Below are 14,306 nucleotides of genomic sequence, written 5' to 3'. Positions count from 1 at the left end.
GAGGGGAAACACACAAAAGACAGGATGAGTCAACCAGGAAGGTTGGGATGCTCCAGAGTGAGCCAAGATGATAAGAAATGAAGGCCACTGAACACGGCGATGAAAGGTCACCAGTGAGAAAGCTGCAGAGGTGTATTCATAAGTCCATTTCTGTTCAGAATATATACCTGTATATGTTGCCACCTGCATGGAAAGAGAGCCTGGAAAAATAAACTCCAAATGTAATGTCAATTATTTCTGGCAGGTGAGATTACAGAGAATTTCTATAGTCTAAAATCATGCATTTCTCTATTCTTTTTTTAATTCAAAAAAGGTTCATACCAATCTTTAAGATTTATTTCGGGCTTCCCTGGTGGCGCAGTGGTTGAGAGTCCGCCTGCCGATGCAGGGGACATGGGTTCGTGCCCCAGTCCAGGAAGATCCCACATGCTGCAGAGCGGCTAGGCCCGTGAGCCATGGCCGCTGAGCCTGCACGTCCGGAGCCTGCGCTCTGAAACGGGAGAGGCCGCAACAGTGAGAGGCCCACGTACCACAAAAAAAAAAAAAAAAAAAAGAAGATTTATTTCAAGGGAGTGAATGGTGGGTAGCAATTTACTCATCTGTGAAAGACCGTTGTACAAGAGTGGTTGCTGGGAATTCCCTGGCGGACCAGTGGTTAGGACTTGGCACTTTTACTGCTGGGGCCCGGGCTCGATCCCTGGTCAGGGAACTAAGATACTGCAAGCCATGCAGTGCAGCAAAAAAAAAAAGTCATTGCTGCAACATCGTTCAGAGCAGCAAAAAAATAAAGTGAATGACTATTAGTAGAGGAATGGCTGAATAAATCAGTACACCTGCACTCAGGACGTTATCCAAGGAATCAAAAGGATGAATCTGACCTTCGGCAGACGACTAGGAGGGATTTCCATGAGATACAAAAAGAATGCACAGAATGATGCCAATATTTATAAAAGAATGACAAACAGGTACATGCTTATACATATAAGTACGTGTGTACACATACACACATCTGTAAATGGGACTACCCTTAATAATTATGGGGCCAAGAGCAGAATAACAAATATTGGTCCACATAGCAAGTCTAGTTATTTAAAACGTTTATAAATTATTACACTGCTAAATAAAATACATTCTATTCTCCTACCTTCACAAATACACTTTCATAACAAGCTGGAAGGCCAGGTTCAAATTTAGAACTCTTGAATTCCTCAGCTCACTGACAGAATTTGGCAGTGTGGCCTCCAAGCCCTCTGCCCAACCCCATGTCCTCTCCATCCTGCTGAGGGGGCTTGTGGATGGTGGCATGTGGACGGACACCCCAGCCCATACACCCAGGCTGCATCTCCCCCATGCCTCCACTGCTCCATGGTCACTGCAAGCCTTGGCAAGGCTGCCCTCAAAAATGACGCTCTGAGGAACAGGCCTACAAAGACTCTGGAATCAGCTTCGAAGTGATTTGGGTGGGGAATTCCAGTACTTAGAGCAGGGGACGGGGGGTGGGGGGAGCGGGCAGCACACCGGTGGGGCCTGAGTGGCCATCCGCTTAGCCCCTCGAACCTACCTCATCTGGTGGAGAGGGACATGGCCAGAGGAGGGACAGAGTGGGATGCCCTGAAGCTCAGCCCGGGGCAGAGGCCCTTCTTGCCTGGGTCTAAGGGGGTACTGTACTGTCAGTACATACAAAATTATGAGTACATGTGGATTATGGGGAGTTGGGGGCCAATGTGGCAAAAAAAGGTAGGCCAAGAATAAAGGAATACAAAAAGGTGCACTAACACAAGGCACGTGTATCACCACAATTATATTAAGCAGCAAAGCATTGGTATGTATACAGAAATCAAGTATACTTTGTTTTGCTTTAAAGTCCTGGTTAACATGTGATTAAAGTTAACATCACTGATGAGGGAGCCGAAGGCCCTGCCTCCTGCCGCGCTGGTCTCAAGATCACCACTTCCACGGTACCCTCCGCAAACATACGTAACCTGACAACCCCAAACTGCAGGACATTCTACAAAGTAACTGGGTTTTACTCTTAAAATCTGTGTCATGAAGAACAAAGCCTAAGGAACTGTTCCAGATTGAAGGTGACTGAGAGAGCTAACAACTAAAGGCAATGCGTGATTCTGAACTGGATCCTAGACTGGGTGGGGAAAAGGTCTAAGGGCCTTTATTAGGACCATCGGCAAAATTTAAACATGACTACATTCTTAGATAATATTGAATTAATGTTGTTTCCTGCTTTTGACAACTGTTCTGTGGTTATACAAGAGAACATCCTTGGTCTTAGGAAATACACACTTGGGTATTTAAAGGTAAAGGGACACAATATCTGTAATTTATTCCCAGATGGTTCAACAAATGCATACGATGATAAAGCAAATGCGGCAAAATGTTCACCATATTAGTCAGTCTGGGCAAAGGGGAGTTCTTTATACTATTCTCACAACTATTTAAATCTTTTTATTATTTTATAAATAATTATTTTAAAACTACAATAATTATTTTATTTAAAACTATAATAATTAATTTAATTTATTTAAAACTACAATAATTATTTAAAACTACAATAATTATTTTAAAACTACGAGTTTTATGAGAAAGGGAGGAGCTCTGTATGTTCATGGACGGAGGCCACAAAGGGGAAAAAATATTGGTTGAGGGCAACAGAGACACCCAAGAGCAAAGCACAAGAGTAAGAAGCAAAGAGAAGTACTAGTCCTCTGATACTGGAAGGAAGAGAAGATTCAGCTGTAGAGTTAAATATCTATCTGGAATGAGAGCAGGTAAGATCAGAGGAAGCCTCCTCTGAGGGGAAGGGGGCCAGGGTGTGGGGTTCGGTACAAACCTGGAAACAGGGGTGAGAGCTTAGAACTGCCACTAGGGAAGTAGGCGGAGGATGGGAGAAAAACTGGTTTGCTAAGTAATTCGTTTGTAAGAATTTACAGGGGCAGATGACTTAAGGCCAAATGCAGTTAAAGCTGTCCTGGAAATCTAGCTCAGACAGGCTCAGCTCTCCTGTTCGGCCTTTAATCTCAGGCAAATGGATTTTAGGGCCCAGGTGTCCAATCTTTTGGAGATGACTTTAACCCCAAACCCTCACTCACCCTGACCCAATTTGCTCTCCCCAGTTAACACTGCTGGCTATATTTGACAGAGGCTTATTGGTTTTCAACTTCCTTCTCGACAGAGACATCTTGACAGCTGTCCCCAAGTCCAAAGTAGCTCCTCTATGAAGTCTCTGTGAACTCCGAGGGCCTCAACCTGACTGCAGGGTCAGCTGGCCACACTTAGAACCAGGAAAATGAGATAGAATTCCATACGCAGAACACAAAACGGAACAGCAGAATCCATCCCACAAACCATAACCACAGCCATGCTTCATCTAATCTGAGACATTCTTTTTACGGATGAAGTTGAACTTACAGCAGACAGTGACAGGAGGAGCTACAGCACACAAAGCCAGGACAAGTATGAGTGGAGAACGGCCCATAGGACAAATACAGCACAGAGCGCCCACAACTCATGGAAACTGTGGAAAATGCCTGGGAGCTTAATGATAAAGCAGCGAAACCAAAAGGCCAACTAGCCCCCACAGCTGGAGGACAGTGGAAGGCACAGCAGCTCTCTCAACATAAGATGCGTGAGCTGCAACTCTTTGAAAAGAGGAAGACTACAAGAGCACTGTGTGTAAGATGGGAGTCCTATAAACCCAGACTTCATGGCAGGCCTGGACTTGATACAGCACTGTTCAATCTTGCCCCTGGCACAATTCAGCAGCATGAGCTGGCCAAAGGCAAATCTCTTGGGCAGAATTCAACCAGGGACATGGATTCCAGACTTAAAGATACCCAGCTGAATCACATTTCACGATGACCTAGATGTTACCAAAATGTTAACTGTTCACCAAGCCAAGACCCCTCCCCATATCTTCACCACAAAGAGAGCACCCACATAGAGAAAAAATTCCTGCTCCCATTTCATCAACAGTGGAGACAAAAGACTTTCAATGAAATGAAATGTCATAAAAGATGCAGGTCTTTTAAATCAGAGTTTTATTAAACTAGGTATTAATAAACGAGAAGGGTTTATTTAAAAAATAACAACAACAAAAAAAACAGAGACAAGGCCGATTTGACTATTCCCCACTGTCTTTTGGTTTGGGGCTTTCATTTTCCAATCCAATGTTATCATTTCTACTTACAGCAGCCCCTGCGTTTATCAACATTTTTACATGGGCCAAAATATGCTAAATTCTATCACAATAAATGTAACTTTCCTTCCCAAAGAAGAAACATGAGAACAAAGGGGAAATAGTAAGATGCATTCATTCCACTTCTTAGGTAAGGAAAAGTTCAGAAAACCCACATCTAAAACGAATAAAATCGTGATCATCAATAATTCAAGTTTATTAACTCAAGAAGCAGGAGGGAAGGTGTTTAAGAAGAAAAAAATCTCGTAGATAAACCTCTGCACAAAATAATTCTGGAAAAAAGTTCAAAGTCCTACTTGAGACTAGTTCAGGCATCGCTTGCCGATCCTAAGGAGATTCTACTCTGCTCCCTAAAAGCGGAGATGGAATGCTGCCGGAAGGCTTCAAGGTCACAGTCACTGCTCCAGGGAAGGCAGCTCCACTCCACTCAGCAGCAGCGCCAACTCTGTCCTCGCCAGCTTTACCACTGCGGGATTTAAAACGTCAAAAATTGTAACCTAACATACAATTTATATGTGTGAATTAGTCTTCAGTAAAGCTGCAATTATTCTTCTCAGCTTTATAAAATTTATTGAAAATTTTAAGGCGCAACTTGATAGCTAAGAAGAGAGGCTTTTTTCTTTTCAAAATCGAATAAACAAGACAGAAGCCAATGACCATTGGAACTGGAGGGGACCCTGAGGATTAATGTCAAGATCACACCTTTAGTTGAGACTAACAACTCAACTCACATGACATTTAAAACAATGCTCTTCCTACCACACTGCCAAAGAGTACTCAGGATTCACATACCAAAGATTTCAAAATACCATGATTCAAGAAAAACAGCAGATTCTTGGGGTGGTTCAGTACCTAATTACCCATCTCCTCCCCAAGAAAGAAAGAAAAGAAATTAAGTCAGAGAGTTACAAATTCTTAGGAAATTTCTAAAAATAATTTTTATTTCATTCAACGTTGAATTATTGTTTCTTCTCTCAGCCTTTAAAATTACTAGGGAGGGAGGCGCACACACAGGGGCAAGCTGCGATTAGCCTATAGCTACCTGTAAAAAACAGGTTATTCCATTCTTCCTAGTAGGGTTTAAAATTTCAAAGTAAAAACAGGAGTCATATATAATTACACGTTTAATTCACATTACGTTGTAAAAAAACATATAAAATACAAAAAAAAAGGCCATATCAGTTTAGAAACCTTTAGAATGCTAAAATCCAGATGACTCTGAGGTATGCTGGATCTTAAAATCACTAGAACTACTCCAAAATATATAAATGGGCCCAATCGGAGAAATATAAATATGAACGTGATGAAACAACTGTGAAGCAAGACAGGAAAGAAATCTGAAGGTCACCCAAGCTTAGCCTGGGATAAACGGTGACAGATCCTGGGTGCAATATATTTAGATTCTTGCACTAAATGGTGGCTCAGGGATGGATGTATTAAGCAAAGCTCTCCCTGCAGCTTGCAGCCTGTGGGAAAAAAAGCCAAACACATGTGTTGAGCCACTTTTTACTTCATCTGTCAAAATCTCTTCTTTTAGAGTCAAAACTTTTATTAAAATACAAAAGGATGTACGCTTTACAAACCATTTCATTGTCAGTGCAAATTTTTTCAAAACTTCACATGCAAAATGTATATAGTTGATGCTGAGAAACATTGTGCTCGTCTCTGAACCAAAACTTTCTCAACTGTTGAAAACTGGCCTCCAGAGGCAACACTTGCTGGAACTGGGCACTCTCCCACTCTTTCTGGCTCTGGTATCCTACTGGCTTTTACAGACCTAAGTAAGTTTTCCTGGCTCAGAAAGGTTCCTAGGGAAACCATCCTCGCTCATCTCTTCACTGAGCCAATGAAAAGCCATGCTCTGCAGACCAAGGATGCAGGGCCTTGGGAAGGACCCTGGTCCTGATCCTTGGCCTCCTGATCACAGCACTTCTCCCTTGTTCATTTTGGAGAAGGGCTCCCCTTTATATGTTCAGTCTACCCACTTGCATGCCTGACCTTGGCTTAACTTTAATAGTCTAAACTGCAATTTGTGAATCATCCATGAAAGCTGAATCTTAGAAACTCATCTTTGTCCCCGCTGGAAACTAGTAAGAGCCACAAAGCCAGCTTTGTTAAGACCTACCCCGATGGACTGAATCTCACTACAGCTTCCCAAATCTCCTTCTCCCACCAAAACTAAAAATTAAAGACATCAGCAAATGGAATAAACCGCTCTTCCTCCTTTTCCTCATACCTACATCAAGCCTATCCTCACCAATTCCTACAGACTGCGAAAAATAGTCAAAGTAAACCAGGAAAAAGTTAAGGAAAAAAATTTTTAACTTTTAAGGTAAGACATCCTACAGAATTCCAAACTGCTAACAGATCACTTTGTAATTCTAAATCTATCTCGTGATACCATTCACAAAGTTCTAGGCTTTGATGGCTAACTTGCTTTGCTTTTCAACTGATCACAAGACAAAGATTTGCCTCTCCCTACCTGCAGAAACATATCTGTGAAGGCTACTTACATTTTACAATTCAGAACATCAGAGCATCCAATACAAAAGAAATATAGGTTACTTTAAATGTGTGTGTGTAGGGCTGGACTTGCTTACCTACATAACGAAATTAATGAGGCAACCTGACCACAACCTCAACAGAAAGCTCTGTGCTCCAGGCTAAGGTAACACTGCTTTCCAACTCAGATTAAGCCAAAAGGGAAACAGACCTTCACAAATTATACCTGCATAACAATCTGGCTGAAGGCATCTGGGATAATGGTTCTAAGCATAGTCAAGTTCAATGTAAAAGCACAGAATTCCTCTGTGGGCTTTCTTTCGGACAAGGACTCTGCATATTCATCTATACTGTCACATATGAAAACTGAGAAACAAGCTGCAAGTGTAAGAAATAAATATGAACTCATCGGGTTTTAAAATTTTATAACTGGAATGTATGAATTCAAAAGTACGACATACTCCTAATTTTAAAACAACAGCAACAGTGCCAGACCAGCAAAATGACTGGTGACTCACGAACACTAACCGAAGGCTCAGGTTCAGCTTGCAAAGCAATTATTTCCACTCTGTTGACAGCAGTCAGATTTGGGTCACCCACATACTAGCAAATTAATCCGATTAGGCTGATCAGGCTTAAAGCCTAGGTTTTGTTTGTAGACTATGGTGAGCTATGGTAAACATCACAAAAGGAGCTCCTCATACCAAATCTCACAAAACAATCCTTAAAGAAAAACTTCCCTAGACTCATTTTGGTTATAGCAAAAGAAAACTGCTTCCTTTCCAACACCATATTATATTCTAGAGAGTAAACCCTGACGAAATACCTATCTTTAAATCAATGAATCAATTACTGAATCAATGAATCTTCATTTAAAAGAAAAAGGGGAAAGGTGTGTGTTTAGAACACGATTTCACCTGGGGGAAAAACAGGATGAAAATCATAGTCTGAAAACTAAAAGGAGCTGGACTCATCAATCCCCCGCAAGCTGAAAAAGAAACATTAGAAGAACTTGTTACTTACTTTACAAAATAACTCCAAGTCTATCTTAAGGATCACCCTCCTGAATTGTGCCCTAAGCTTTTCTGATCTATAAACAATTTCAGACTGGATCAAGAACCCGTGCAGGGCTTCCTAACGCTGTGGTCACCTTTTGTTTCTCAGCTCATTCTGATCTCAACAAGCACCCAGTGAGGGAGGCACTGCAGCCAACACCATCATCCCTGTTTAGCAGGTCAGAACAAGAAAAGGGATCAATTAGCTCAAAAGTCACAAAGCTAGGAGGGACCTACAAGGACTTCAATCTGATATCCCCCCTGCCAGAATTAGACTTGAACTTGCAGGCATAAATGTTAGGCCAAAAAGTACAGGTCTGAGGACTACATTAAGCCCCGGTCACCTGAGGTATACAGTAAAATGCAGATTTCTAATCTCCTGACTCAGAATTTCTGGGATTGGACTTTAGAAATGAATGTCAATCAAGTTCTACAGGTGATTCTGAAGCCCATCAGTTTGAGGACCACCAGCACGAGTGAATCCTAAATCCAGCCATCTGTTTACCTATACTGCATGCAACACAGAACTTGCCAAGCAAACTAAGCAGCTAATTCAAGTTCACCGCACCAGTGACCCAACCTGAATTAGTCACATTAGAAGACTGTGCCTCAGCCTAAAGAGTCAGGCCAATGGACTTACTAGGTCAGAGATACACACAGTTAACAGCTTCACTCTTCCCAAGGTAACGTCTCAGCTGACATTACCCAAAATTATCTTCGCAAACTCCATGCACTCCTGGAGGTAGCCTCTTGTAAATTACAAACACATGTGGTTTCCAATTCCTTCTTGAAGATGTGTAACATTTTAAGGAAGGTTTCATACCGTTAACTTCTACAGGAAGTAACGTGGGTGTAACCCTAGTCAAAATCATCATCTAGTTGGGTTTACAGAGCATCCATAATTGTGGTGGGTACCCTACACATCATACAGAAAACTACCTTCTGACCATTTAACTTTCTTTTATACTGAAAATGGCAGCACGTCGCCTTCTGAACTCGTTTCTTACAGCACAGAATTTTAAAAGGGAAGAAAAATGGTGATGACTTCAGGTTACAGATTGACTGTGTTCACTGCCTTTGAAACATACTTTCAGGGAAAAAAAGTATTGCCCCATGGTATCCACCAAGCTCTGTCCTATATACCTCTGGAGGAAACAGCCTGAAAAGGTTTCACGGTAGCTAGGCCAAACCCTGGACTTCTGAAAGACCTCTCACAGTAACATGAGAGTGTGAAACAGCAGGAGGCTGAGAAATGTACTGTGAAGAATGGAGAAAAAAGAAACAGCCTTACAAATAAGCACATTTGAAAAAAAAAAAAAACAGTGAAGGATTTCAAAAGATCAGTCCTAATTTAAGAAGGAAGCGTGGGTACCTTACCATTTGAACCTAAAATAATATACCCAGGGCAAGACAAATTTCAGAAGACATGACACTCTTGAAATACAGAATTTTATTTAGAAACTGTTTAAAAGTAGCAAAAAACCCTGTCAAGACAGACCAGGTGGAAAATGGGTTCCCAATAAAATGGAATTTTAGGGCAACAAAAGTCTAAAAGGCCACAAAAGAGAAATAGCACCACTGTTATTTGAACAATGGCTAGTTACTTGCATTTTTTGGCATTGTTAATCACTGAATCTGGGTTTTCCTCTGAATTCCACACAGAGCATGCACTACACAACAATTTTATCATAAAATACCTGCTTGCTACACACATTTTAGGACAAGCTACCACCAGAAACAAATCAATACAAATACATCAGGGGCAGAACAATCTCAGTAGTGGGTAACACATTTTGCAGAATTCTGCCGAACAAAGGAACTGAATAGGCTGTGGGCAAAGCAAATGAGGGAGTTAAGGAATGAAATATTTTAAATATTAATAATTAACTCAGACATGGTACTGTATTTTCTGCAAAAGAAAATTAACATTTAGTAACACGCTAACATTTTTATCTCCGAAGAGATTAGTGCACTGGCAAAGTATTCCGATAACAGTGGAGGGCTGTGGACAGCAGGTACCGAAAACACCCAGCCTTGCAGATCCCAAGGTAGCAGTGGCCTTCCTTCACTGATCACTCCCTTTGCCAGAGGTCCAGAAAGAACTTGCAGCATGATCACCTGCCTGCTGAACTTCCACTCTAAGCAGCAAACTTTAAGGAGCCAAAGAGGAGTCCCCAGTGGGCAAGGGGAGCAGAGAAGAGAAACATGTTAAATGTAAACTTAAAAGACAGTAAAATGGGACACAACCCCCATTCAAATCCCAGAGATGCGGGCAAGTCCCCAAAAGTAGTTGTTAGATTTAAAAACTGGACACACCTCATTTCAAAAAAAAAAAAAAACAAAACAACAACAACAAAACACAGTACATAGAAATATCAGGGATAACTGGAAAAATCACCAGAGAAATGTTCTATGAAAATCAAGCTCTTCGACTCAACATGTCTCAGGGCTGAAACACACCCCTCTATTCATCCAGGCAACAATGCCTCTTGCTTCTTATCAGGGATGCAACTGGTCAAGGACACTAAATGGCTTTACAAAGCAACTTTTCAAACTTTCCTTTTGGGCCAAGGTCTGGGCCTATGAGGATCAGGCAGCCCCGTGAGGGCTGGGAACAGCAGGTCCCAAAGGTTCCAGGTTCTGGCCCTTCCTTCCCAGACACAATGTCAAACACACAGAAGCTCCTGCCATGTTACATTTGACATTTTGAAATATGGAAGCATCTTTTAAATACTCTTAAGGCATTTATTTATTAAAACGTTCTCTGTCAAGATTTCACATTAGCTTAAAATTCAAACCAGTCTTTACACTTCTCTACTGAGGTCTCCCCCTTCTCCAGCCATCAGTGCTACCAGCATCCACACAGTGAGCCCCATGGTCAGCCTCTTTGTTCCCTGGGTGAACCAACTAGATGTTAATACTGCTCTGCTACAAGGTAAAAGCTCCTAACTCAAACTTATTGGAAAAGGAGTGAAACTTCTGCAAAGTGCACTTTAAGAAGAGGTACTTTTTGCTTATGAAAAGAAACCAGTGAGTCCTCTAAGAATAATAAAAGGGAATATTTTACAGTTAAGCACATGATTTGGAGTGAAGAATTCGGATGATGCTCAGCTGGTCCAGGCTGTTAATACTCTTCTTGTTCCTCCTGCGGGCCCCCTTCATCAGGTATCACGAAGCCTTCCTGAAATGGGAAAATGAGAGGGGAAAGCTATTACTCAAGGCTGAATGAAAGATCAGTTTCTACTGTGGGTTCACTTTCCTCATATTTAAAGCCTCTCAAAGTCAACGGTTCGTCCTGTCTTTACCACACACTTGGCATTTAATGGCACAAGGCCAAGTGACCACTATTTTATTAATTAGGCAGTGGAATCACATCCCACAAAAGGCAAAAACTGAGCACAAATTTACTCTCAATCTTTCAGGGGTGATGGATGTGTACACTGTCTTGATTATGGTGATGATCTCACACATCAAGTTGTACTTAAATATGTGCAGTTCATTATGTCAATAAAGTTGTTTAAGAAAATTTACCCTCAAAAATCCCTGAAGTCACCATAATGGTGCCATACCATCTCCTCTCAATAACTGTCCATACAGCCAGCTTTTCCTTCATTCATTCTTTTGCCTGCACTTAGGAACCATGCACACATGCTACTGCAGGTGTTGTGGGTGTTCTGTTTACCCAAAACACCCACAACACACGTAATAGCTGCAAGGCTGAGCCAACATCAGAAGCATGGGAAAACATCACACCCATGGCTCCCACCTCAAACTTACTCCAGGGCATCTGGCATGTGCTAATGGCCACAATGCCATAAGAATTTAGACTTCCCCTTCAACCCCCATCTTTTTTTTTAACTAAATATCTATGGCTAAATTTACTTAAGCTATGACTCTACTAAAATAATACTCAGACTAGATCGAGGACACCTATATCTTCAACCCCTTTGTTTGTATTATCTGGCACAGAGCAAGCCCGAAATAAGGATTTATTGAACAAATTATCAACTTTTCAGTCATCTGTCTTAATCCCCCCAAATTCACTTGATATGTTTAGAGCACACTATTAGTAACAGCATTAATGCTGCCTTATATTTGTATACTGCCACATACTATGAAACACGTAGACATATACTGTAGTTTGATCCTAAAGACCTTGCTGGGCATGCAGAAGAATTATAAATAATTGCAGCCATTGAACAGTGGACACAGCAAGATGTCAAATCCTAAATCTAGGGAAAATCAGTTTTCCTTGTTCAGCTAACATAGCATGATTAATATCAGCAGATATGGCTGTGTAATACACATGGATCCCAAGAAACTTGACCACAAAGCACTTTGGGGAAATAGGAACCAGATACACTCCAGGTTGGGAGGAAAAAGGTACACTCTGACAGCTGTGGGCAGCAGACATCAAATAGGGGTCATGTGCCTGGTTCTCCAGGGCACGCCTAGGGCCCTATTAAAAAGAAGGCAGACCTCAGGCTGAGGGGTCCAAGCTGAAAGGGGTGGAGTGGGGATAGGGGGGTTAAGAGCACCTTGTGGCACTCATGACCTATCAGTGGTCACAAACTACAGAAGCAGGGCAGCCAGCCACCTGAGTGTCCTATGCCTGCCTCAAAGGCTCACAGACCTCAAGGCAGAGGCTGAAGCTGGGCAGTAGTGCCCTCTCTGGCTGACTTTAAGGGTCAAAGATGAAGTCTTTTGATGAATGTTATGCTGAAACACAGCAAGCATCAGTACTGAGTTTGCCGAAACCAACCAGAAAAAATATTTCTATCTTCTCTTAGGTGGCAAAATGGCAAGAAAATATCCTCACGTCAATACGTACATCTGTGGCATAGAGAATGTCCACAATCCTCTGCAATACAGGGTTGTTTTCCCCCTCGTTCTCCTGGCAAATCAATTCAATGTTCCTTAGCTTTCCAAAGTAGAAATCTCTCTCTTTCTCCAAGTCTTCGACGGTAAGTTTCAATACGTTGACCTGCACAAAACATTAGAAAGGGTTAGACACCTGGAATTCGTGCACCAACAACACATCAGATAAACTTCTAACCCAAAAGGAGATGTGGGCTTTCATCAAACTCTCTAACAAGGACAAAACCCCACTTTAGTTTAATGTCAATTTTCTTCAGCCCCAGATAAATAACATGGGCTTGTTCATGGCACCCTGACTATAACAATTCCCAGGAAAGGACAGGCTATATCATGGAACATGCAGGAACTTCTCAGGGACTAAGACAAGATCAAAGAGAAAAACCCATAGGAGCCTGAGACAAATACAGAAGCAGAATCTACAACCTGGCCCAGCAGAGTGGCTGCCCATCATATACTGAGTCCTTACCAGGGCACTTGGTCAATCAAGTTCAGGTCTTTCTGCAAGTTGAAGTCAATGGTAAGAGAGGGTCTGGTCCAAGGGAGCAGGGTAGAAATGATAAGCCAGGAGGGGAAAACTATCTAAAGATGACTAATACTAGCCAAAGACAGCTAGCACTGAGGCAGGCCTGGGCATGGAAACTCAATGGTTCTTTCTCCCCCCAGTATGTTGGGGCTAGGGGGCGATCCATGACTCAAAAGAAAAGCATCCTCTGATGAGAGGGTCCCTGCATCACTCTCTCTCCCAAGAGAGTTTCAAAAGGGAGAGAAGACAGCAGAGGCAGGGAGCAGACCCCACCACATTCCACCGCTAGCTCCCCTGAGCATCTTGTCAGCTCACACCACTTGTGCTGCAGGATCGTCCAGGAGCCCCATTGAGGGACTCTAATTTCCACAAAGGGGCAATGAAGAAATAAATCTCAGTGCTTGCGCCAGGACTCTATCCAGCCACAAGTAATAGAAGTCGTAACAACTCTCACAGCCCTTTGTGTATTTTAAGCACGGTATGTCTTCGTTCCAGTATACTCAAATCTATAATGTGAATTCAATTTAACTCTCACCGAATGCAAAATACATGGCATAGGATGCAGCATAAAATCCTCACAGGCCTTACAGGCTAGGGCCCCATGGAAGGCCGAGCCAGGGAATCAAAGGTACAGCTGCTGAGAACAATTTGGGTAGCAGGGAATTCTGAGAGCCAGAAACACCAGAGAAATCTAGTCTACCTTCTGAACTTCTAGCTGCAAAAACAAGGAAACAGCTTATCCAGCTTCCCTGATGAAGAAGCCAGACCCAACCGAAGGGATCAAATCCTGTCCCTTCGTAACCTGCAGTTGAGAAGCATCCAGAGATGATCCAGAAGCAGGTGACTGGAACCACCAGGACCATTCTGTCAAAGAATTAATTTCAACGTTCAACATCAAAGGCCTGAAAAGACCAAACTAGAGTCAAGGTTCTAGACACCCTCTCACTATTCCTTTAGCAACCACAGAAATCACTTTTAAAAATAACTGAAAGGATTTCCCTGGCAGTCCAGTGGTTAAGACTCCGCGCTTCCAATGCAGGGGGCATGGGTTCGATCCCTGGTGGGGGAACTAAGATCCCACATTCCGCACAGCCAAAAAGTAATCCAAAAAAAATTTTTTTTAATAAGTAAAAATAAT

General features: G+C 42.2%; 2 protein-coding genes across 8 annotated transcripts in view; both read right to left on the bottom strand.

Moving 5' to 3' along the window:
* Positions 1-3,909, bottom strand: part of EFCAB8 (EF-hand calcium binding domain 8) — a 61,014-nt gene extending 57,105 nt beyond the window's left edge. Inside the window, 1 exon segment of the mRNA XM_073792867.1 lies at positions 322-3,909. Coding sequence (XP_073648968.1) covers positions 322-428 — 107 coding nt within the window. The 5' untranslated portion in view covers positions 429-3,909.
* Positions 3,910-4,035: 126 nt separating this feature from the next.
* Positions 4,036-14,306, bottom strand: part of MAPRE1 (microtubule associated protein RP/EB family member 1) — a 35,426-nt gene continuing 25,155 nt past the window's right edge. Inside the window, exons 6-8 of one of the 7 annotated variants that reach the window (XR_002179557.3) lie at positions 12,599-12,751; positions 10,835-10,948; positions 4,036-4,676 (exon numbers count right to left, since the gene is read on the bottom strand). Coding sequence is in view for 4 of the 7 variants with exons in the window: in XM_019950824.3 (XP_019806383.1) it covers positions 10,892-10,948; positions 12,599-12,751 (210 nt within the window). In the remaining 3 variants the exon portion in view is untranslated. Of the gene's footprint in view, positions 4,677-5,316; positions 5,677-9,197; positions 10,949-12,598; positions 12,752-14,306 lie in introns of those variants that run through there. The other 6 variants (XM_019950824.3, XR_004522268.2, XM_019950825.2 and 3 more) reach the window with 6 other exon arrangements.

The sequence above is a fragment of the Tursiops truncatus genome, chromosome 15, assembly GCF_011762595.2.
Source record: "Tursiops truncatus isolate mTurTru1 chromosome 15, mTurTru1.mat.Y, whole genome shotgun sequence".
In the NCBI taxonomy this organism is placed as follows: Eukaryota; Metazoa; Chordata; class Mammalia; order Artiodactyla; family Delphinidae; genus Tursiops; species Tursiops truncatus.
This window is presented reverse-complemented; position numbering and strand designations above follow the sequence as displayed.